The sequence below is a fragment of the Zootoca vivipara genome, chromosome 14 (genome assembly GCF_963506605.1).
Source record: "Zootoca vivipara chromosome 14, rZooViv1.1, whole genome shotgun sequence".
In the NCBI taxonomy this organism is placed as follows: Eukaryota; Metazoa; Chordata; class Lepidosauria; order Squamata; family Lacertidae; genus Zootoca; species Zootoca vivipara.
Window position 1 is genome coordinate 20697080 of NC_083289.1, and position 23984 is coordinate 20721063.

The window sequence follows — 23984 nt, forward strand, 5'->3', positions numbered from 1 at the left end:
AGTAGCATTTTTTTGAGGACTAGGGCAGATCCACACTATATATTCAAATCCAATGCACATTTAAAGTATGTTATTTCCCCCCAAAGCATCATGGGAACTGTAACTCTGTGAGGGGCAAACTAAAGCTCCCAGGATCCTTTGGGGGAAGTCACATGCTTTAAATATGTGTTGGATGTGCTTTAAAGGTATGGTGTGGATCTGGCCCTTGTCACTCTCATTGACTTGTCCATAAGACTGGATTACATCCATCAGAACTTGCTCATCCTTGACGCAGTAAGAAATAAGAAGGAAGAGAATAGGACCTCCTGGCTCTACCATGTGCAGGCAAATGTTTACAAGAGGAACACTGCCACTCTCAGATGCATTTCTTGTAGACTGAAAGTGTTTAAATACATATTTGTGAAGTAAACAGTTGGTGTACATAAGGTCCAGAGAAAGTCTGTTTTCAGTCCAAAGTGATTAGAATTTCAAGATGGAACAGTAAAAGTGAATGGTGGTTTTAGCCAAGGCTGTGTTTACTTCGGCTTCCAGTGTGCTCCCACTGCTGGTGTTTGAAGCAGAGTACAAAATCAATATGTACCCTGAAGTCTTTTGACAAATGTTCTTCCAAGGGTTTCCCCTCAAACCAGCTTCCAACCGATTTCAAAACTTAAGCTGCAGTTAAGCTGAGGTGTGTACATTTCAGACAGCCACTGCGTAGATGACAGCACATGCTCAGATGACGAGCTTCACTGAACTGGACTTTGGGGAAGTTGCACGAATAGGAAACGAATCAGGTAATGTGCGTCAGGTGAAGACACCTCCACCTCCTCTCTGGCATGTACAGTGACATAAAACACAGGACTTGAAACACAGGGAGAACAGTTTCCTCCACTTTGTTTCAAGTCACCTCATAGCGTTTCAAGCTGCTAATGCGTACATAGCCCCAAAGTACTACCTCCACTGGTACACTGGATTCTCCCTCCAGTACATAAAGAGAAGTCCTGCAAGGCAGTAGTGACGCCTTACTCACCTCAATATTTAGCAACCAGAACTGAAGATTTTCAACAGCTTCTTCCCCCAGTGCCAAGTTCCAGACGACGACATACAATGCCTTATCTGTGAAGAAACACTGATTGACTGTCGACATACTGGCAGGGCCTCCAATATCCCAGACGTTAAACTCAACTGAATCAACCTAATTGGACAAAGAGAAACATTGAAAGAGAGAGACAACATCCATAGCTGTTAAAAGTAAATCACATGGAGATAATAGTCAATGCATAATAAACTCGTGCACCGCCCCTCCCTCCCGCAAAGTAGCTTCATAATGTTTGACAGTAGGGCATCAATGGGTATTCATGCTCCAGCAGAAGAAAGAAGGGCTTGTCAAGGGCAGCTATCACTTCCACAGGAAATGTAAGCTAATTGCTCACTGCTAAGGCAGGCGTCATCTGCCGAGACATGGGGAAGAAGCAGTGCTCCCGTTCCTTCATTAAATCAATTGGCCCTTTTCTGTCTCTCAAGAGTGCACGGCTAATTTTGGCTGGGAAGGGGCCTTCTCCTTTCCTTCATATGTCAGGGGAGAGGAACATTATTGCCATCACTTTCCCTTAAACCATCCAGTACATTTTACAAAAGAACAAAATATGTTGGTGAAGCGAAGCAGGACTGCCTAACAGCTGTTCAGATAAAGGTAAAAAGATGCTCAAGGTGGGAAAGGAGATGCTTGGAAAAGGAATTTTTACACAGAGAAATATATACTCAGGCTATAATCTGCAATGACCTAGCTTGAGACAAGTTTAACTGATGGCTGCCTAGCCTGTAGGAGCATGCCCAGGCTTTAAGATCAGCTTCTGGGGCCTTGCTCCCTGGTCTGTTGATGAGAGATGTTGCAATGAGGGGAACCAGGAGCAAGACTTTATTTGTGGCAGTTACAGGTGGTAGCCGTGTTGGTCTGACGTAGTCAAAATAAAATAAAATAAATCCTTCCAGTAGCACCTTAGAGACCAACTAGGTTTGTCATAGGTATGAGCTTTCGTGTGCATGCACATGAAAGCTCATACCTATGACAAACTTAGTTGGTCTCTAAGGTGCTACTGGGAGGATTTTTTTATTTTGTTTTTATTGGTGGCAGTTCCATATCTGTGGAACTCTCCCCCCTTGAAATATACATAGCTGTATCATTGTCAGTTGTAAAAAAACAACTACTTCTTGAGTCACACGACACTTTAATCTGCGTTGTATTAACCGCTGGCCCTGTTCATTTTTGAGAGATGCAATGTGATTTCGATTTGACGATGTTATACATTATTATGCTTTATTGTGGAATTTCACACACTCTGCTGTGAGGGCACCTGTGCTCTGAAAGGTGTTTTCTTTTGACATCTTAATCTAAATATAAATGAATACATAAGCCAAATTAATTCCCATCTGGATGCCCAGATTCTGGACTGGCTTCAAGTCAGACCTGGCCCTAAGTTTGCAGCGATGACATCATTACCATGCTGCAGGGCCGAGAGGCCTCAAAAGGCCGAGCCAAATTCAGAGTGGATCCAGATGACAGGACTAAGGGTCCTATCCAAAATCCCCCAGAGCGGCAATTCCATGTCCAAAACGAGTCCTTTTTCCATGTGTGTACACTCACACATGGAACAATGTGGAAAAAAGCAGATACAGATCTTCTCTTTCTCTCCAGGCCTATTTGTTTTCCAGGTTGAGGGGGAGAGGGCAGAAGAAGTGTGCCAACTCCATCTCTATTGCCATCCTTATTGCCCTCTGGGAGCAGAAGGATGACCTGAGCCATGGAACCCTCTTAAAGTGTTTGCCTTCAGGTTCAGTTCAAAAAACGAAAGGGAAAAGTGGGGATGCTGATGCTAACAACAACAACAACAACAACAACAACAACAACAATAATAATTTATTTATACCCTGCCCATCTGGCTGGGTTTCCCCAGCCACTCTGGGCAGCTCCTGACAGAATATTAATAATAATAAAACGATAGAACATCAAATATTAAAAACTTTCCTGAAAAGAGTGGCCTTTAGTTGTCTTCTAAAAGTCAGATAGTTGTTTATCTCATTGACATCTGACAGGAGGGCGTTCCCCAGGGTGGGTTCCACTACTGAGAAGGCCTTCTGCTTGGTTCCCTTTGGCTTCACTTCTCGCAGTGAGGGAACCGCCAGAAGGCCCTCAGAGCTGGATCTCAGCACCCGGGCTGAACGAAGGGAGTGGAGACACACCTTCAGGTATCCTTGGATGAGTGCATTAACTCCATTTAATGCCATCCCCATCACCCTCCACAAATTTGAGAGTAACCGGGACTGTGGCAGAGGGCCCAGCTAGCATGCTTGTTCCTGTTCTCCCCCTCACATTTTGACTTGACCCAGAAAACAACTGCCCTGAATAGGGGCATCCCTCTCTCATAGTGCTAGAATATGTGTGTGTGTGTTTGTGTGTGTGACCCAATGAAATTGATTGGCAATGGATTTGGAGTGGACAAAAGCAAGTGCTTCTTCACAAAACACATTCTTAATTTATGGAATTCAGTGCCAGAATATGTGGTAATGGTCACTAGCTTAGGCAGCTTAAAGGCTGCAGATCACAGGGAAACAAATCAGGTAATAAGCACCAGGTGAAGACATCCTTGCCTCTTTATGGGGGTTGGACCAAGTCAAGGAGGATAGCGCCTTGGTTCCCAAGCGTTTTGGAAGTTGAATGAACTTCCGGAACAGATTCTGTTCGACTTCCAAAGCACCACTGTATTTTGTTTACAGGTAGGTAGCTGTGTTGGTCTGCCGTAGTCGAAACAAAATAAAGACATTCCTTCCAGTAGCACCTTAGAGACCAACTAAGTTTGCCATTGGTATGAGCTTTCATGTGGATGCACACTTCTTCAGATATCAGATATTCTTCAGATATTCAGGTATCTGAAGAAGTGTGCATGCACACGAAAGCTCATACCAATGAGAAACTTAGTTGGTCTCTAAGGTGCTACTGGAAGGATTTTTTTTTATTGTATTTGATTTGTCACTATGACAAGGAGGAAGCCTTGTCCTGCCCTGCCTTGAGCTTGACACTCCAAGTCGAGTAAGTTTTGTATTACCTTAGATTTGAGTCCAGCCGGTCTCTGAAGCTCCCACTTTGTAGTCTGGATGGTGCCATCGCTGGGCATCGAATGGGAAGCTTTCCCTGTCTGCAGGATCTCAATCAGTGTAGACTTGCCCTGGCGCGGAGGACCCACCACAATCATTTTCATCAGGTTGCATTTCTCTGCTTTGCGTAGCTGGGCTCGCAGGTAAGCTAAAATGGTCTTGGGCCCTAGCAAGTGAAGGGATGGAAAAACTGCTTAACTGATCACAGCAGTATAAGAGGAATTTGTTTTAACACACCTTGAATTAAAGAGCATAGGTGGGGGCAACAATTCCCAATTCAAATAGAAATGTTTTTAACGAGGAAGCAAATAGCCTTGGGGGCTGATTAGGCTGGATTAAAATGATGCGGGTGGGAGGGAAATCTCAAGTGAATGCTGTAACATGACCTTTAAAAATGAACATGAATGCATACTTAATTCATCCAGGCCAAGGAACTGTAATTTCTAATTGTGGACTTATTTATAAAAGTATTTTTATGCTGCCACATAGGGCTGGGGGAGAAATTCAATTCACTTCACATTTAAATGCAAATCTATCAAATGCACACTTTCTGAAACAATATGAGATCCAAAACACAACCATCCTTCAAAACCCACACTTATTCGAATTTTGCAATGCAGCTCTCCAAACGAAACAATGCGTACAAAAATGCATATATTAGGTACATATGCGCGTAAAAGCGATTTCAGTGAAAGCAACACGCAAAAATGCATTACATCAGGAGAAACTGCTTTGAAAGAAATGTGTATGTTAGTTCAAACCACAGTCTCCCCCGTCCCTAACCACCATATCGCTGATATGTCACTTTTAAAAACACGTTCACAGAAATAGTCAGACAAAAGATAACAGTGCAAAATAAAACATCCATAACCACATCAGCAGCATCCCTAAATGTGCTGCCGCATGGGCAACACAAAATATGTGCAACACAGAAGGGACCTTTATGAACTACCTCATGACAGAGAAAGGTTGCCCTGAGAACAAACTGATCAAGCCGAATTTGGTTCGCATGGAAAGGTTTACAATTCCACTTTGTAACAACTGCAGCCTGGACCCAGGCTGGGTTTGGATTCTCTCTCTGTTCAAACAGTTGATATTAATCAAAAGAGGAAGCAGACTTACCCTCTTTTCTGATCTCTGCAGGGAGGTTGCCAATATTTAGCTCTTCAATATCCAGCTGCCAAAGATTAACCAGTTGGCCAAGTTCAGGAGGAAGTTCTTGTATGCCGGCATTACTGCGCAAAAAAATAAACACACCCACCCCCCAATCAACAGCCTTCCTTTAGACGGGTATCTACATGATGATGGCCACCAAATTTTGACGAATGCAAACATTTGAGGTGAAACATGAAGGACCCCAGCTTGGGTGTAAACCTTTAAAGAATTCCAATGGAAAGAAGTGATTGAACTAATGAAATTTCTTGGGGTTTGGGGGCCACACAGAATGCATTAATGCAAATGTGTTGGTCAAGCTGTGCTGCAGTTATCACCTGCCCCTTGCCAAACTCCCAGTATGTTTCCAAGCACAATTCAAAGTGTTGGTGCTGACCTTTAAAGCCCTAAACTGCCTTGGTCCAGTATACCTGAAGGAGCGTCTCCACCCCCATCGTTCTGCCCGGACACTGAGGTCCAGTGTTGAGGGCCTTCGGGCGGTTCCCTCACTGCGAGAAGCCAAGTTACAGGGAACCAGGCAGAGGGCCTTCTCGGTAGTGGCACCCGCCCTGTGGAACGCCCTCCCACCAGATGTTAAAGAGAAAAACATCTACCAGACTTTTAGAAGACATCTGAAGGCAGCCCTGTTTAGGGAAGCTTTTAATGTTTAACAGACCATTGTATTTTAATATTTTGTTGGAAGCTGCCCAGAGTGGCTGGGGAAACCCAGCCAGATGGGCAGGGTATGTATAAATAAGTAAGTAAGTAAGTAAGTAAGTAAGTAAGTAAGTAAGTAAGTAAGTAAGTAAATAAATAATAATAATTTCCTGTTAAGTTCGAGGCAGGTGAGGAACTTTCTGGAGGAATGGGCAATTACCACCCATTTTCACCTAAAAGTAAAATTATATTTGCTTTACATTCCACCCTTCTACCAATGAGCCAAAGGTGGCACAAGTAGTTCTCCTTCACTCAGTTTTATTCTTTTTGTTGTTGTTTAGTCGTTTAGTCGTGTCCGACTCTTCGTGACCCCATGGACCAGAGCAGGCCAGGCACTCCTGTCTTCCACCACCTCCCGCAGTTTGGTCAGGCTCATATTGGTAGCTTCGAGAACACTGTCCAACCATCTCACCTCACCTTATTCTTTTTACCTCACAACAAATCTATCAGGCAGGTTAGGCCTGGCCCATGGTCAGATTCTGATTGGCCCAAGGTCACTCAGTGAGCTTCATGGCTGAGGGCTGAGTTGAACCTGTGAGTTCCCAGTCCTAGAGTTGTTGGAGGCCCTTGTTCCCCCTCACAGAACTACAGTTCCCAGGGTGGTTTAACAACCAACCCCTCTCCACATGGAACTCTGGGAACTGTAGCTCTGCAAGGGAACAGGGGCCTTCTAACTACTCCCAGAATCATAAAATTATAGAGTTGGAAGGGACCATGTAGGTCACCTAGTCCAACACCCTGCAATGCAGAATTCCCCCCCCCTCAACGTGACGCACCCACTACTCTGAGACGTCTCATGCTCTACCAACTGAGCTCTCAGCATCTTTAACAATCCACAGCTCCCAGAATTCTTTAGTGGAAGCTATGACTGTTCAAAGCGGTATCATAGTCCTTTAAATGTTCCATGTGAATTACACTCTTTTTTTCTTTTCGCATAGTGCTGCAATCCCCCTCAGAGATGACCTGTCAGGGGCCAGAGATATGCAAGGACGGGGGGGGGGGGCGGGGGGGGAGTGGGCAAGGTCAGCCCTTTCCCTCTCTCTCTCCTCCAGCAGTCAGTCAGATATCTCCTAAACTGGTCACTGGCAAAGGGCTTTTGAAATTAGACCAAGAGGCACAAGCTGAGGGGTGCAGGTTGTGCCCCTGTGCTCTAGCCAGTGCACCACGCTGCCTCTGCAGAGCACACAGGGAGGGTCAGGTGAAACATTCAAGGATTGCCAAGGGACAGCAGCAAGAGATTCCATGACACCAGCCACCTTTCCCACTGTGTTCGCGGCATCTGAACTTACTTTCCCAAGTAAAGCTCTGATAAGCCTTTCAGAAGGCAGACTGACTGCGGAACAGAGTCTAGATGGTTGTCATTGAGACACAAGACTTCCAGAGACTCGCACAGGAATTCAGGAAACTCCAAGTTGGAACCTGGGGAGGGGGGGAAAGCAGAACGGCAAGCAAATGTGGGAAGATGAATGCAGAAGTATGAAGTCGCGGGCAGTTTGTTTGTTTAACAGAATTTTATTTAGCCAACAGAATTTGCATGCCGCTTAGCTGTAGAAATGTCTAAGTGGCTGATGTAAATTGAAACATATGTTTTATGTAAACTAAAACAGAATACCTGGGTGGTATTCAATTAAGTTCCACTCCAGAGCAGCCCACTGAACTTAATGAGCACATGGCTAAATTAGGGCCATTCATTTCAGAAGGTCTACAATGAGTAAAACTTAGTTGAATACTATCCACTGAAACTGTTGACAAAAGCTGAGAGTTAAAAACAAGTTAACTTTTTTGTGAAAATATAAAAACCAGCAGTTTAAAATATATACATAACAAAATTGCATGTTGAAATACGTATCATCTTTACAGATCTGGGTAGACAAAGAAGGATTTTAGCAGGTTCCAGAAAGGGTACGGCAAATAATTTGAACTGCCATAAGGCACTTTCCTGTGTTATTTATTAATTTGTCAATCATAGTGTTCATTACAGCCGACTGACCAATAAACAAAGCGCAAAACATACAGGGCTGTATCGACTGGAATGCTAAGCATCACTTAAGAGCATACTTGTTCCTCTGGTGAAATGTTTTGCACTGGTGAAACGATGTAGCACAAGCAAATACATAAGCAGGTGATGGGTAACTTCACTGCACAATAGCCTGTTCTGTCTGTTGTGCCACGAGTTTGTTTCGATTAGCAAAACCGATGTGATGAATTCATCTGTTGTGCAACAGTAAAAATGACACGTTTTGCCTTTGCACTAGTGAGTTGCATCCAATGCAAAATGCACTCACTGTGGACACACTGAAATCAATGAACACCACTTACGCGGGCCTATTAATTTCAGTGGGTCTACTCTTGAGTAAAACTTAGCTGGTTACAACCCTAAATCAGAATGTCAGTAGCACTAATTAATTACTGACACTGACAAGGTAGGAACTAATTTATCATAACTGGTCTGAGAGAGATGACACGTTGCCTCAGATATGTTGCCACCTGTTCGGTAATAGATCAGTCCTCCCAAGGAAGATATACAAAAGGACATTAATGGAAAGACCAGGAAACTGCCTCAAGAGAGGATAAACGATGCATTCTCTAACCCCTTGATAAAAATCTACAGTAGGAGAACACAGGAGAGCCTGTTCCAACCTCCGAATGCTTACAAGAACATCACACATTTTTATGGCAGTCTTCTTCCCCAGACAAGGCTCCCTGAGCAACTTAAGACAGATGAATAGAAACAACAGCAAATCATTAAGTAGTGAATGTGGGCTTTAAAATGGCCTATTTAAAGAGGTGGAGACAATGACAGATCGTCTTGCTGTCTTTCTCTCCCCTTGCTTACAGGGCAGGTGATTTTACATGCCTCTGGGTTGAATCCAACCAAGGCCCCATCTACACTCTGCGTTTAAAGCAGCTATGACCCTTTTCAGACAGAGATGACTTGGCCACTGTACTCCATGCTCTGGTAATTTCCAGACTGGATGACTTCAATGCGCTCTATGTGGGGCTGCCCCTTGAAGACAACTTGGGGAAATGCAGCCGCTGGAGTTCCATCTAGATCTCATGTAACCCCCGCAGGGCCATCCTTCCCATTGGGCTGACTGGCACAGTGCGCCAGGGCGCCCCCCAGCAGGGGGCACATCAAGGAGGCACATGGAGCCACCCATGCCTCCGCCTTGCCCGCTTAGCTCCTTTCCCGGCAGCGGTGGCTGAAGCGAGGCGGCAGTAGCGGCAACAGAGCTGCCTCCGTTGAGGGAGACTCGGACCTGGGCTACCTTCCGCCCACATTCCTTCAAGTCACAGCAAACACAAACAGCGCTGCCCCACAATGCTCCTTGGCAGATGGTGCCCTCTTGCTTATTCCACTGCTCAGAAACTTGAGGTGTGTGCATGCAAACTGGGAGAGGGTGTTCCCTGTGGCAGCCCCTAAGTTGTGGAACTCCTTTGCCACCAAAGTGCTTCTGCCACCTTCAGCTTATAGCTTCCAGCGAATGCTCTAGAGGTACCTCTTTCCCCTGACTTTTGATACTTGAGATGTATATTTTAAGGACCCACCTTATTCCTGTATTTTGAAAGGTGTTTTAAACTGTCTTTACTATTGTGTTTTAATGATTGCAAACCACCCAGGGACTTCCGGGTGTAGGCAGGGGAAGCTGGTTATTTTTTTGATCCCTATTCCCCTCGCAGAGATACCATTCCCAGAGTTCCCTGGGAAGAGGGAACAGTAGTTCTGTGATGGGAATAGGGGTCTCCTAACAACTCTTGACCTCTTTAAGATACTTCCCAGGATTATTTAGGGGAAGTCATAACTGCTTAAAGTGGTGTAAAAGGTAAAGGACCCCTGACCGTTGGGGTTGTGGCGCTCACTCAGTATCCTATTTAAATCATGGACCATGTGGACTAGCAACTTTATTTTGCGGGAAAGAGCTGCGGCTCAGTGGTAGAGAAGGAATTGATACTGATTTACAGTATACGTATTAGCAATTCTGTATTAATGTAACATTTAAATGTAAATAAAAATGTATACTGTAAAAAGTTGTCTTTGGTTGCTCTAGCTTTATGTACAGCACTTAAAGGTTTTAGAAATGACTTAGGTAAAGGTAAAGGGACCCCTGACCATTAGAGGTCCAGTCGTGACCGACCCTGGGCTTGCAGCGCTCATCTCACGTTATTGGCCGAGGGAGCCGGCGTACAGCTTCCGGGTCATGTGGCCAGCATGACTAAGCCGCTTCTGGTGAACCAGAGCAGCACATGGAAACGCCGTTTACCTTCCCGCCGGAGCGGTACCTATTTATCTAGTTGCACTTTGACGTGCTTTCGAACTGCTAGGTTGGCAGGAGCAGGGACCAAGCAACGGGAGCTCACCCTGTTATGGGGATTCAAACCGTCGACCTTCTGATTGGCAAGCCCTAGGCTCTGTGGTTTATCCCACAGCGCCACCCACGTCCCGTTAAAGTGGTGTAATACTGCTTTAAATGTATGATGCAGATGGGGGTCTCTGTTGATGCACAAGAGGAATGACTTCTGCTTGCACAATTGAACTTCCTTCCCTCTCCTCCCACTGTATGCCTTCACAACTGCTCCGAGGAACTAGGGAAATCAGCAGAGCAGATCCCCCCCCTCTTTCGGAGGATGTAGGGGATCATAGAATCATAAGAGTTGGAAGGGACCCTGAGGATCATCCAGTCCAATCCTCTGCAAAAGCAGGAATATGTAGGGAATATGTAACCTTGGCATTACCAGCATCATGCTCTAAACAAATGAGCTATCCAGGCAGGATGGATTGGAAGTCCCATGATGCAAGCAGAAGTCATTCTACTCATGCAACAATTTAGTCGGACACAACTCTCTGTGAGCAGAGAAAGGGCAATAATGAAGAGAAGAATAGCGATGATAATAATTTGCATGCTGGATCCTTCTTGCCATGACCAACAGATTGCAACCAGCCCTCCCCTCCTCATAAGCTCCTGCCCAGCCCTTCGTTCCCCGCATTCCATACCCGAATCGGTGCCAGAACGTGCTCTGCTCCTTGTAGTGAAAAATGAAATCCGCTTAGTTCTGCACCCTTCGCCAGCTCTGTAGGCAAATGCAAACAAAGACCAATGAAACAGAGAGCCCTCCTCAGTGGGACTGCTCCAAAACCAACATGAAGAACTCACTTTCCAAGCTGGTTCCTCGAGAGATCAAGCGATTTCAGCTGCCTGCAAGTCCACTTCTCCTGAGAAGGCAATGTGACTAACCGGTTTCCTGAGAGTTTCAAGGACACCAGTGCCTGAAAGATGAAGTGACAGTTTTGAGGGGTCAATAATGGATAATCAGTTAAAAGTTCCAGTAGTTTCACACAACAAAGCATTTTTAAGGTAGAGCTGAAAGTTATCAGAAAGTATTTTTTTGGACAAAAAACAAACAAACATTTTTGAGCTTATCCTGAACTATTGCAGGAATCTCAGTCCAGCCTTGGAGACTATTTGGCAAAATGGACTGGCTGATCTTGCCATCCAAGATGTGTGGGTGCAATGATTTTAATACTGTTTAAACATTGTTGAAGCAACAGACTTCGCCATGACTTAGCTCATCCACCAAGTTGAAATAACAGTAGAGTTCCATTCAATCTTAAGCAAATCTGAAATATTGCCAGAGAGCTTTATGAGAAACAACTGTCAGAAAAATTCACCTCTTTCTCTCCTTCCAAATATTAAGTGAATTCCCCTGCTCCAGAATTTGCCCCTCACAACCAGAATGGAGTATTTGGGAAGGCCGTTTTTGCTTAGCCTTCCGGATGTTGTTGGACCTCAAATCCCATCAGCCCCAGCCCCAGCTGGGATAGCCAATGGTCAGGAATAATGGGAAATGTAGTTCAATAACATCTGGAAGGCATCTCGTTGGCTGCTACTTATTTATATGACATAGTGTTTTACGGAATGACCTGAGCAAAAAACAGAGAAGGGGAGAAATGATCCCTGCCCCCAACAAAGAGCAGAACCCTTAGGGTTCATTTTGGTTAGGCATATGGACTAAGCTATACCAGTTTAACAGGGTTAGTGCTTTGCAATGGGATCTAGGAAACCCACATTCTAGTTCATCAATGGGTTCACTACAAATGTCTCAGGAAATTGGAATTCCATTTCACAGCTGTCAGCATCTGCCCCTGAACCATGGATTTCATAAGTCTTTTTGTCTTTTGGTCAGCAACAAAGAATATCTCTGGGGAAGAGGGTATGGCTTAGAGGTATGAATGAAAAATGGTCGTAGGTTAAATCCTTCGCACTTCCAGCTAGGGCTGGGAAGGACTCCTGGGTGAAACACCTTGAGACTTGCTGATAGTCAGTGTCAACAATATTGACCTAGATGGACTGATGGCCTGACTCAGTTTAGGGCAGGCATCTCCAAACTTCGGCCCTCCAGATGTTTTGGACTACAGTTCCCATCATCCCTGAGCACTGGTCCTGTTAGCTAGGGATCACGGGAGTTGTAGGCCAAAACATCTGGAGGGCCGCAGTTTGGGGATGCCTGGTTTAGGGCAACTTCCAGTAAGAAAGATACTTGATCCCCAGCTGGTGAGACATTGCAAGCTCGCTAGGGACTCTGGTTTCTAAATTACTGCGATTTTGTTTTGCTGCACTGTAGCAAAAGCATAATGTACGACAGCATAGCAAGAGTGGTGGCCACAGAGGAAAGATAAGTCCAGGAAAAGATGCCACAGCAGCACCACCTAGTGTTCCAAAGGCTGGACTGGCATGCACCTTCCTAGCCACATATTTGATTCTTTCAGGGAAACAAAGCTGTGTTTATGAGAGCTGCTCAGATCCTATGCTGTCTAATGCTCAGGAATCCAAAGCCAGTTTACACGGCCAACTTCAGCCCCCACCTACCATATTTACTCGAAGGTAATGAGCACCTTTTTTTGCCAAATTATGTCGCAAAAATTAGGGTGCACATTTGATGGTGCAAGATTCTCATAAATACGGCAGTCATATCATATCAGACTCATGATTCCCCTGGATCACTAGCAGGAAAGTATGGGGTTAACTGGAAATTATGGTTGTACCGTAGGAGAATTCGGATGAAAATAGAAGTGAACATTGTTTGCTTGTTTTGCCCACATCTGAAGTGGAAATCAGGCCAGAGAATATCAATTGCTATTTGCTGTTGTTGTTTTTTCAGTCTGTAAACAATCCACAATCAATGACTCCCCCCCCTTAAATTTGTGTTTCCTTTGCGTTGAAACGAATGGTGTGGAAATAATGACTTCCTTAATTAAGTTAAATCTTTCACTTACATGGTTTACGTTAAATAGTGGAAAGCAAGATGGGGAAAAATGTACTCTTTGGCAGAGATCAAACTGCAGTGGAATGAAAACAGCAATGATTGTGGAAAAGACAGCTGCCTTCTGACATCCCTGCTGGAAATACAGGCATATACTGGACCAGGCACCCCCAAACTTCGGCCCTCCAGATGTTTTGGACTACAATTCCCATCTTCCCCGACCACTGGTCCTGTTAGCTAGGAATCATGGGAGTTGTAGGTCAAAACATCTGGAGGGCCGCAGTTTGGGGATGCCTGTACTGGACCAAGCTGAGAGGTGGCAGCTTTCCCCCACATCAGCAACACACAAGGGCTGCAGCCACCACAAACACAACAAGTGGACTATTCAATCCCAATTAGCAATTAATTCCCCCAAAGGACAGCTGGGAGCCAAATGGAAGAATGCTGTCTGAAGGGGGTCTGAGAACACACACACACACAAAAAAAAAACCTCCTGCAGGTATTCATTTCTTACATTTCTATCCTGCCCGCTTTCTAGGGAGGTTTGAGAAGGTATATATGCTTCTCCCTTCACCTGGTTTTATCCTGTGAGGCAGGTGAGACTGAAAGATAAGGAGTGGTCCAAGGTTGCCCAGCGACTGTGCTCCCTGTCTGGGTTGAGGCCCCGATTTTGGTTCTTCCCATTCCTAGCCTGATTTTCTGAGGGGTGGCTAACCCATGGTCTTCTTGCTATTGCCAAACTACAACTCCCATCATTCCTGACAGGGCTGATGGGTGCTAGAGTACAGCTCAAGTTGGAGGGCCACAGTTTAGCTACCTCTGCTCCAATCACTAACTCCACACTGGTTCTCTATAACTACTTCACTGGTATTGTGGCTTTAGCAAGCTAGGTTTTGTGGCCGGTTCAAAAGGTCTGTTCAGAATCCTAGCATGCAGCACACCCTTTGGACTGAATTCCACCTAGTTTCCTGCCACTCTAGGGACGCAAAAGTAATTGGGGAGGTGATTATATCCACATTTACTCTCTGAAATAAAGGAGACCATAAGCGTAGTGACACTTACTTCGAGCTGGAAGAGACACTGGGGAACTTCTTTCAGGGAATTATCAGAAAAATCCACTTCCCTGAGATGATTTTTCCAGAAAACGGCCAAAGTATCTGGGAGGAATTCGATTGCATTTCTAGCGGCTTTACAACATTTCTAGAATTGAGAGGGAAAATAAAGTCTGTATGTGGACAGAAATCCCCAAGCCATCTTCAAGGGAGCTCACTGGGCAGAATCCTAATCGTAGCCCAGGGGTCAGCAACCTTTTTCAGCCGTGGGCCGGTCCACCATCCCTCAGACCATGTGGTGGGCCGGACTTTATTTTTTTTGGGGGGGGGGAAATGAACACATTCTTATGCCCCACAAATAACCCAGAGATGCATTTTAAATAAAAGGACACATTCTACTCATGTAAAAACACCAGGCAGGCCCCACAAATAACCCAGAGATGCATTTTAAATAAAAGGACACATTCTACTCATGTAAAAACATGCTGATTCCCAGAGAAGGTGATTGGGCCGCATCCGGCCCACGGGCCTGAGGTTGCCTACCCCTGTTCTAGCCCATGAGATGCGGCATCCCTCAGCCATGCCAAGCAATTCACATGCCATCTTATGAGGCATCTGCCACGACTGCAGTTCAGACTTACCAAGGGGCAGGCCCATGGCTGAGGAAACACCTTCAGGTTATTCCTGGATGCATTCAGGACATTCAAGGATTTCAAACAGTGGAGAAAGAGGGTGGGCAGCTCTGACAACCTATTGTCAGAGATGTCCAGCTCCTGCAGCTTCCTTAATCCAATCCAGTTACCTGCTAAAAAAAGAAGAAAAAGAAGAATCAGAGAAGAAGAAGAAGAAGAAGAAGAAGAAGAAGAAGAAGAAGAAGAAGAGGAGGAGGAGGAGGAGGAGGAGGAGGAGGGAGGGAATATTTTATGAGAGGTTCTTAATTGTAATAAGCGGGTAGTGAAATTATTCATTTTCTTTATTTCCAATTATCTGTATCCTGATTTTCAGACAACTGGTGTCTACTAAAAGCAGCATGTGTCAGTAAAAAATAAATAAATGAGACTAGCTGTGCCATCAGGCTTACAAAACTGAAAGAAAAAAAGACAGGACATACAAAAGGAGTGGAGGGAGAAATTAAACTAAAAGGAAGTTGGTAGCCTGCGAGGAATTGAGGGACAAGGAGAAACATCTCCATTGAACTGTACTATATAGCACAAGACTGCTGAGCTCTGGGGCTGAATTACTGGTGCTGCGTAGGTAGATCACAAAATCTCCTATGAAGTAAGGTGTTTGGGACTTCTTTAGAGAAAAGGCAACTACAGGTGAAACTCGGAAAATTATAATATTGTTGGCAAGTGCATTTATTTCAGTAATGGAACTTAAAAGGTGAAACCAATATATGAGATAGATGCATGACATGCAAAGCAAGATATGTCAAGCCTTTATTTGTTGTAATTGTGATTATTTGTCGTTAGGCAGGTCAATTATAAATGGAATGTTATTAATGAAATGTAATAGCAATGTTTATTTTTGTATTATTGTAACTATTTGTTTTATTACTGTGGAATTTCCAAAAGAAAGCATTTGTAAAAATAAAAATAAAAAACAGTAAGTTGCATTACTGAAATAAATGCACTTTCCGACAATACTCTAATTTTCCAAATTTTACCTGTAAACAGTGACATGAAAGAAGTTTATAAAGTAGCACAGAGAAAGCAGATAGGGAGTTGTTCGCCCTCTCTCAGAACAGTAGACCCTAGAAGCTGACTATTGGAAGGTTCAGGCCAGAAAAAGGAAACGATTTTTTCCACACAGGGCATAGTTAAAATTATGGAACTCTCTCCTGCAGGAGGCAGTGATGAGCACCAACTTAGATGGTTTTAAAAGAGGACTGAGGATAAGACTACCAGCGGCTGCTAACCATGACAGAGGCTATGCTCTTGGTCCATGATTGGGGGCAGTAATGCTGACAAACAGAAGCCACAGGAGGGGCGAGTGCTCTTGTGTCTGGGTCCTGCTTTTTTGGGGGGGTGGGAGCTTCGCACAGGCATCAAATCAGCTGCCTGTCCTGATTGTGCAAGCTTGTCATATGTTCTTATGAGAAGCAGGAGAACACACAACCAAGTAGGGTACGTGGCAGACGACTCTTGATAAGGGATCGGCAGGTCAGCACAGGTAGTTCTGGCTAGAAAGTTTCGTCACAAATCCGCAAGGTCTGGTGAGAATGCCCGCAAGGTTTACTGGTCCCCACCCACTGGCTAGGCAGATCGCACAGGCCAACTGGAAATTCCCAGCTAAGATGCACCCACCATTCTCCGCATCCAATAACTTTTCAAGATAATTTTTGGAAGCCACAAGCCTTTGGAGTCTAGAAAGGTGCAGGAATCCAGAAGGAAGAATAAGGAACCTGTTGCTGGAAATGTCGATCTCAAGCAACCTGTGGATTTAAATAAACACAAAAGATAAATCTGCTATGTATTTTGGAAAGTTGTCTGTCTGTTTGATATGAATTAGGACTGCACTGATTTTAACCACCGAGTTCAAGGCTGCATTTTGGTTTGGTTTCTTAAGATTTACCAAGCTACTAGAAGGCATACCTGAGATCATGTGGTCCCTTTCATTATCTGTCGGATCAATAAATGTTACTAGACTCCAGATCCTATCAGCCCCATTTAGCAAGGCAGTTGTCAGGGTTGATAAGAGCTGGAGTCCCACACCAGGGGGAAGGATACAGGTCCCCTAACAAGACATGGTACGTACTTTGTGCAGATGATTCCATCTGAAGAATGTACGTCAGGCAGTTTGTTTAACCGGTTCTCAGCAAGGTTTAGTTTCTGGAGGTTTATCAGCCCCCAAGGGATAACAGATGGGAGGGAGGTCAAGCAATTGGCAGAGAGGTCCAACTCAGTTATCTGGTGGGAAATGTCTATCAGCCATTCGAGATCCACCCAAGGAAGCCCAAGGTTCGACCAGTTCACAGAAAGGGCCTGAATGTGAAAGAAAGGTGAAGGTTTTAATGGGAATCATCAATGACTCTGTCTGAAAAGTAAAAAATGTTGAATCTCTGGGATGCGCCCAGGCCGTTCAGCTGCTTAGTAAGCTAGGAAGGTAAGAAGGCTGCAATTTTGTTCCAACCATTGTAATCAGCACTGTTTTCATCCTGCTCTAGTTTGGTTCCTGACAACCACTAAGTTACTTCTCTCACTGTTTTGCTATTTAACTTATGAAACTGTACATGGAAATCACATTCAGTTTCAGTGCAAAGGAAATAACAGAACAATGCAAAGAACACAATTGATAATTGTAGATTTAAAAATGTGAACAAATGCCAATTGAATACACTTGACTAATTTCTGTACCACAGACGGACATGCAAACTGATTGCTCTCAGCTTCACAATCGCCAGCCGGGAAATGGATGCTCACCATGGTAAACATTGGCCACATTTGCTGGGGCTGATGGGAGTTGTAGCAACATCTAGAGACCCAAAGGTTCCTTATACCTGCTTAAGCTAGCCAGCCAGCCAGCCTGCCCAAGCTGCAAGCCTTAATGGAGGCCAGGGAGAGTCATCTGACTCATTCCAGCTTATTAGGACAAAAATAGGCCTATCATGGGGCATTGTGACTGATCTACTGTGCGCTCAAGTCTTCACGCTGTGTTAAAGCAATGAATTCAAGAGACACTTTTGGGGGGGGAGTATGGAGTGTATCCGAGGCCAGAAAGGCATGCTATTAGCATTACCAAGTGCAAGTCACTTAGTTGCCATTGCTGTGTGATATGCAAACACCTACTCACTGTCTTTGCTGGGGCAGTCCCAGGTAACTTGATTGTTTCTACAAAATATTTACGAAGAACTTGTTTGCTTGCGCTGGGGCAGTCCACCAGGACGTAGGAAGAAAAGAAGGATCCATTCTCAAGCAAGAAGGCAGCAACCTTTTCATGTCCTAGCAAAGAAGATGGAAGGGAGGGAAATAAACACCCGTGTGCACATTTCAGGCTATTTTTAAAACAAAAATGCCATATACTCCAAAGACCTGCATGCACACTAAATAGCCAAAGCACATTTAAATCACAATGTTTCCCTCCCCCCAAAAATCCTGGGAACTGTGGCTTACCCACCACAGAGCTACAATTCCCTGCGCCCTTCACAAACTACAGTTTGGGAGAAGTTATGTGCTTTAAATGTCTGGTGTGAACACAGCCAGGTAATTCAAAAACACCCAACTGAGAGGCTCGTTGATAGAAAAAGGAAACCCCTATGTGTCAAATACAGTGCGGTAAGGGGAAATGGTGCCATTTTGCAGCCCCAGCCGCCAACTTTCTCTTCTTTTGCCCCTAAGTGAGAATGTGAAGTTTTAAAAAGGGAAAGGAGAACACAGATCCCACATTAACATACCTGCTTTCATAGCTGCATAGAGTGGCAATCGTGTCAGAGCTGCAAACTCGTTCTTTCTCAAGGCATAGCTGTCGGGGTCTGCTTTGTATGTCAGGACTAAGAGCTTGGCTACGTCGAGGTGGCCCTGCTGGCAAGCAATGGCCAACATCCAGTTCAGGAGTTGCAACATGTTTGCAGGAGCTGTTTTTAAAAAACGAGCACAATCCCAACGATGTCAGCCTCTTGAGCAATTGACAGGCAAGAAAGCACAAAGGGGTGGCTTTAAGCAACACTGCCCATAAACAGCACACCTGTCCATTATCTTGTTACAAGACACCCAGGGCTATTTGACATCTCAGTAGCCTCAGGACTGCCAGTCAACAGAATAGTCTGGTTATCAGGCATGGAGTCTGGAGCCCTGTGAAACTCGACTTTCAATTTAAACAAATACGACGTCTAGCTTTAGGGCATGATCACGGTAAAATTTAAAGCACTATCCTGTCACGGGCTTTCCCCAAGGAATCCTGGGAACGGCTGCTTTGTGAAGGAGCTTCCCTATTAAACTGTTATTACAATTTATTGCTGCACTATTTATAAATGCCTTGCCTTGTAGGAAAAGGCTGCTCACAGTGTGGAAGTTAAAACTTAAAAACTAAAACAGTATCATATGCAATAATACATCCACAAATAAAACCAGTTTTATGCCAAAAGGCCTATTGCAGCTGCTTACAACCTTTTTATTAGCCAGCCATTTTAATGACTACTGTGTTCTGCTTTAAATGGTTTTTATATTTTATAGTATGCATACTGTAGCAAACCTCCCTGGTATTTTATGGAGAGGGTGGTATATAAGTCCTTCAATAAATAAAGTGCTTGGCAGATTGTTGTTGTTGTTTAAAGTCAGCGGGTCTACTTAAATGTGGTAAGAGAGGTGGCCAATCAGAATTTTATGAAAGAGAGACTTCTACAAATGTGGGCCACCACGAAAAAGGTCCTAACCCTGGTACTGTATATATCAATCTCATTGAACTTAGTGGTGGTTCAGGCAGCAGGGCTTCCAAGCATAGCTGCCAAGTTTTCCCTTTTCTCGCGAGGAAGCCTATTCAGCATAAGGGAAAATCCCTTAAAAAAGGGATAACTTAGCAGCTATGCTTCCAAGGCTGAGCTCAGGGGCCCAGGCAGGTTCAAATCATTAATGCTTAAAATGGCAGAATGCTTAAAATGGCCACTTGGTGGGAAAGAACTACCTAAAATGTATAGAAACTTATTCATGTATGCTACAACAGCAGCAAGAATATTACTTGCCCCAAAATGGAAAAAAGCAGAAATTCTAGGAAAGGAAGAATGGATACAAAAACTTATGGAATATGCAGAAATGGTGAAACTTACCAGAAGAATAAGAAATCAAGTTAACAATTCTTTAGATAAAAGAATGGAAATGGTTTATTGAATAATAACAGATACATTATAAACAGATAAAAACATTGGCAGGATTGTTGTAATAACCTGCAGTTTCATAAGAGTATATATTTAAAGAAGATGAATCAATGAGCAAATTAAGTTAATTTGGATATGCAGACGATATTAAAAACAAATTTAAGGAACTGTAGAAAGAGGGGGAAAGAAGTCAAATTCTGAAATGTCAAAATGATAGAAAAATTAGTGAAATGTATACAGTGGTACCTCGGTTTATGAACACAATTGGTTCCGGAAGTCTGTTCATAAACTGAAGCGTTCATAAACTGAAGCGAACTTTCCCATTGAAAGTAATGGAACGTGGATTAATCCGTTCCAGACGGTCCGCGGAGTAACCATTCATAAACTGAAGTGAACTTTCCCATTGAAAGTAATGGAAAGTGGATTAATCCGTTCCAGACGGGTCCGCGAAGTACTTAAACTGAAGCGTTCATAAACTGAAACATGGGTGTAATTGGTTCCGGAAGTCTGTTCATAAACTGAAGCGTTCATAAACTGAAGCGAACTTTCCCATTGAAAGTAATGGAAAGTGAATTAATCCGTTCCAGATGGGTCCGCGGCGTTCATAAACCGAAAATTCATAAACCGAGGTGTTCATAAACCGAGGTTCCACTGTAAACTTGAAATGTATAAATAATTTTTTTAATAAAATAAAATGGCTGCTTGGCAGAACAACAGTTTTCAAGGTCCCATTTCTGAAAACTCCTAGAGTTTAGAAAGATGAACATAGGGACATGGAAAGCTGCTTGACACAGAGTAAAACCATTGGTCCATCTAGCTCAGTATTGTTTACACTGACTGGGGAAGCATCTGTGAAGGATTTCAGACAGGGGATATTCCCCCAACCCTACCGGGATATGCTGGGGCTTAAATGTGGGACCTTCTGCCTGCAAGGTAGATGCTCTACCACTGAGCTATGGCCCTTCAATGGAAGGTAGTAGAGGCAAAGTAGCTTCAACAAGCACCTCAAAGGCTAATGGGATGGGCAGGAGAATAACCTACCATGTAAAGAATCCAGCAGTTCTTTAGCAACGTCTGCATACCCAAAATATGCTGCCACAACAGCTGGGTTATCGTCGTTGGGTTCCAGGGGCAAAGCCACGCATGCTTCTTTCAGCAAATACCTCACGGCCTCAAGGTCCCCATAGGCAGTAGAAAGACTCAAGAGGAGACCCTGGTTTGGAGAAGAAGAGTGGAATACATAGCACACGAGCCCAAATGAACCAAAACACAGAGATTTTTTTTGTTATTCACAAGCCATAGCAAAGATAGGGACATGGGAGTGGCTACTGTGAGACCAGGATGCTGGACTAGGTGGGCCAACGGCCTGATCCAGCCTGCTGGATCAGGCCGATGGCCCACCTAGTCCTAGCCACTCCCAAGCCACTGGGGAACCTGCAACTAGCACCTGGACATTCTCCCCTCCTGTGGAGGCAGAGCATAGTCATCATGGCTAGTAGCCACTGTTAGCCTTGTCCTCCATGAATTTGTCTAATCCTCTTATAAAGCCCCTTAGGTTGGTGGCCACCACTGCCCTGTGTGGGAGGAGGTTCCAGAGTTTTTAAAAATCTGTCTTCAATCTTCCAACATTCAGCTTCGCTGGATGCCCACGAGTTTGAATGCTTTGTGTGTGTGTCTCTGCCTACTTCCTCCATAATATGTCTTGTGGGGGTGGTGACGTGGCCCAGAATTTCATAAAATGGCCTTCTCCTTCACCAGGATATACAGACGTGAGGAAGCTGTGGCTCGCAAGGTGTTGTTAGCTTACAACTCCCATCATCCATGACACTGACCACACTGTCTGGGGCTGATGGGAGCTGGAGTCCAAACTCTTCTGAAAGGCCACTGGTTCCTTCATCCTTGGTGGAGGAGTAGCTAGGGAAGAATCTGGAAGCTAGTAGGCCAGTGTGCGAGGGCTTAGCAGGATTAGCCTATGATTTTGACCACAGGGCTAGAGGTGGGCAGAGGAGTATCTGGATCTCAATTGTATTCTCCCTCAGAGTTGCTCCCCAGTGGGAAAAAATAACAGGAAGGGTGATTAACCCTTTCCACAATGCTGCCATTGTGAACAGAATGGGAGACCTGCTGCTCTTAAATGCAACCATCGTGAAGTTCAATGGGCATGGGGGAATCGTGAGATATTGGCCTCATTTCCACCTTACAGCTATCAGGCCATGTTAAAAAGTCATGGCTTCCCCACAAAGAATCCTGGGAACTAAAGTTTGTTAAGAGTGCAGGGAATTGTTAGGAGAACACTATTCACCTTACGGAGCTACAATTCCCCAAGTTCCCTGGGAAGAGGGATTGTTAAAGCATTTTGGGAACTGTATCTCTGTGAGCGGAAGAGGGGTCTCCTAGCAAACAAGATTCAAGCGGCTGCAAGGTTATGCTGGAGATCCTATAGCAAATGTCTTGATTTGCAGAATGTACTCTTCTCGCCTTTCATTTTGGCGCAGAATTTTGACGGCTGTGCCCTCACCTTCTCCACTGCCGAGATGTTTTCCTGACAAGCTGCTTTAATCAGTTCCTGGGCTCTGCCGAATTCTCCACCTCTGTAAGCGCCCTCCACAGTCTCTGTCGCTGGATCCTGGCCAATGGAGAGACCCCCAGCAGTGGACTGTCTGCCCCCCATGCCCATGGGATCTGCAGACAGAGAAAAAGGGGAGAGAACTTTTATTTACTTAGATGCCACTTTCTGTGGGGAGCCTCAAGGCTGTTTTCAACGTAGAACACTAAAAATGCAATGAAAATACAGGCAAGATGACAATATAAAACTGCAAATTAAAAAATGGCAGAGCAGCAGAAAGGAAAGACATGCAGGTAAAAGGATCTCAACACAGGATCATAGGAAGCTGCTTTATACGGAGTCGGACTATTGGTTCATCTCAGGACAGTACATCTCAGGACTAGCTCAGGACTGACTAGAGGGACGTGGGTGGCGCTGTGGTCTAAACCACTGAGCCTCTTGTGCTTGCTGATCGGAAGGTCGGCGGTTTGAATCTCTGCGACGGAGTGATTGCCCTGCCCCAGCTCCTGCCAACCTAGCAGTTCGAAAGCACGCCAAAAAGTGCAACTACGTAGATAAATAGGTACCACTGTGGCAGGAAGGTAAATGGCATTTCCGTGTGCTCTGGCTTCCATCACAGTGTCCCCTATGCGCCAGCAGCGGTTTAGTCATGCTGGCCACATGACCCAGAAAGCTGTCTGTGGACAAACGCCGGCTCCCTCAGCCTGAAAGCGAGATGAGCGCCGCAATCCCATAGTGGCCTTTGACTGGACTGAACTGTCCAAGGGTCCTTTACCTTTTTACACCGACTGGAAGTAGCTCTCCAGGGTTTCAGTCAAGAAGCTTTCCCACCCATTCCTGGAGCTACTAGACAGCAGATGGTCCATCACTGAGCTATCAAGTTTGGTGAGTGTTTGGGGAGGGAGGGAGGGAGAGAGAAGAGGACCAATAGCTGAGAGAAAGGAATAAATGGATGCACTTTCAAACAGGGACACGAAACTGGAGGTGACAATTCCTTAAATATCTGCAAAAGGTACTTTCCGACAGATGATATCTAATGAGACAAAGGCACCCTGGATCCTTCGCAGTGAGGCAAGCAATATGACACCCCACCCCACAACCTGGTGCTTTCCATATGTTTTGGACTACAACTCCCATCTATCAGTATTCATATTTAGCATAGTTCTGTATTAGAGACACAAAGTTTTAATTACTGTGCTGTTTTGACAGGCTTGTTTTACTGCACATTCAATTGTGGGTGTTTTGTTTAAATGTTTTGATGGAATTGTTTTTACTGCGTATTTTAATCACACAT

At 44.6% G+C, this 23984-nt stretch overlaps 1 protein-coding gene across 3 annotated transcripts in view; it reads right to left on the reverse strand.

Annotated features, from left to right (window-relative positions):
* Positions 1–23984, reverse strand: part of LRRK1 (leucine rich repeat kinase 1) — an 81263-nt gene that overhangs the window by 28612 nt on the left and 28667 nt on the right. For all 3 annotated transcript variants that reach the window (XM_060282940.1, XM_060282939.1, XM_060282941.1), the window contains exons 3-16: positions 22643–22806; positions 21166–21337; positions 18709–18888; positions 18108–18256; positions 17073–17299; positions 16622–16749; positions 14957–15120; positions 14326–14463; positions 11157–11269; positions 10997–11073; positions 7293–7422; positions 5257–5369; positions 4086–4300; positions 1013–1177 (exon numbers count right to left, since the gene is read on the reverse strand). In XM_060282940.1, the coding sequence (XP_060138923.1) occupies positions 1013–1177; positions 4086–4300; positions 5257–5369; positions 7293–7422; positions 10997–11073; positions 11157–11269; positions 14326–14463; positions 14957–15120; positions 16622–16749; positions 17073–17299; positions 18108–18256; positions 18709–18888; positions 21166–21337; positions 22643–22806 (2135 nt within the window). The remainder of the gene's footprint in view (positions 1–1012; positions 1178–4085; positions 4301–5256; positions 5370–7292; positions 7423–10996; positions 11074–11156; positions 11270–14325; positions 14464–14956; positions 15121–16621; positions 16750–17072; positions 17300–18107; positions 18257–18708; positions 18889–21165; positions 21338–22642; positions 22807–23984) is intronic.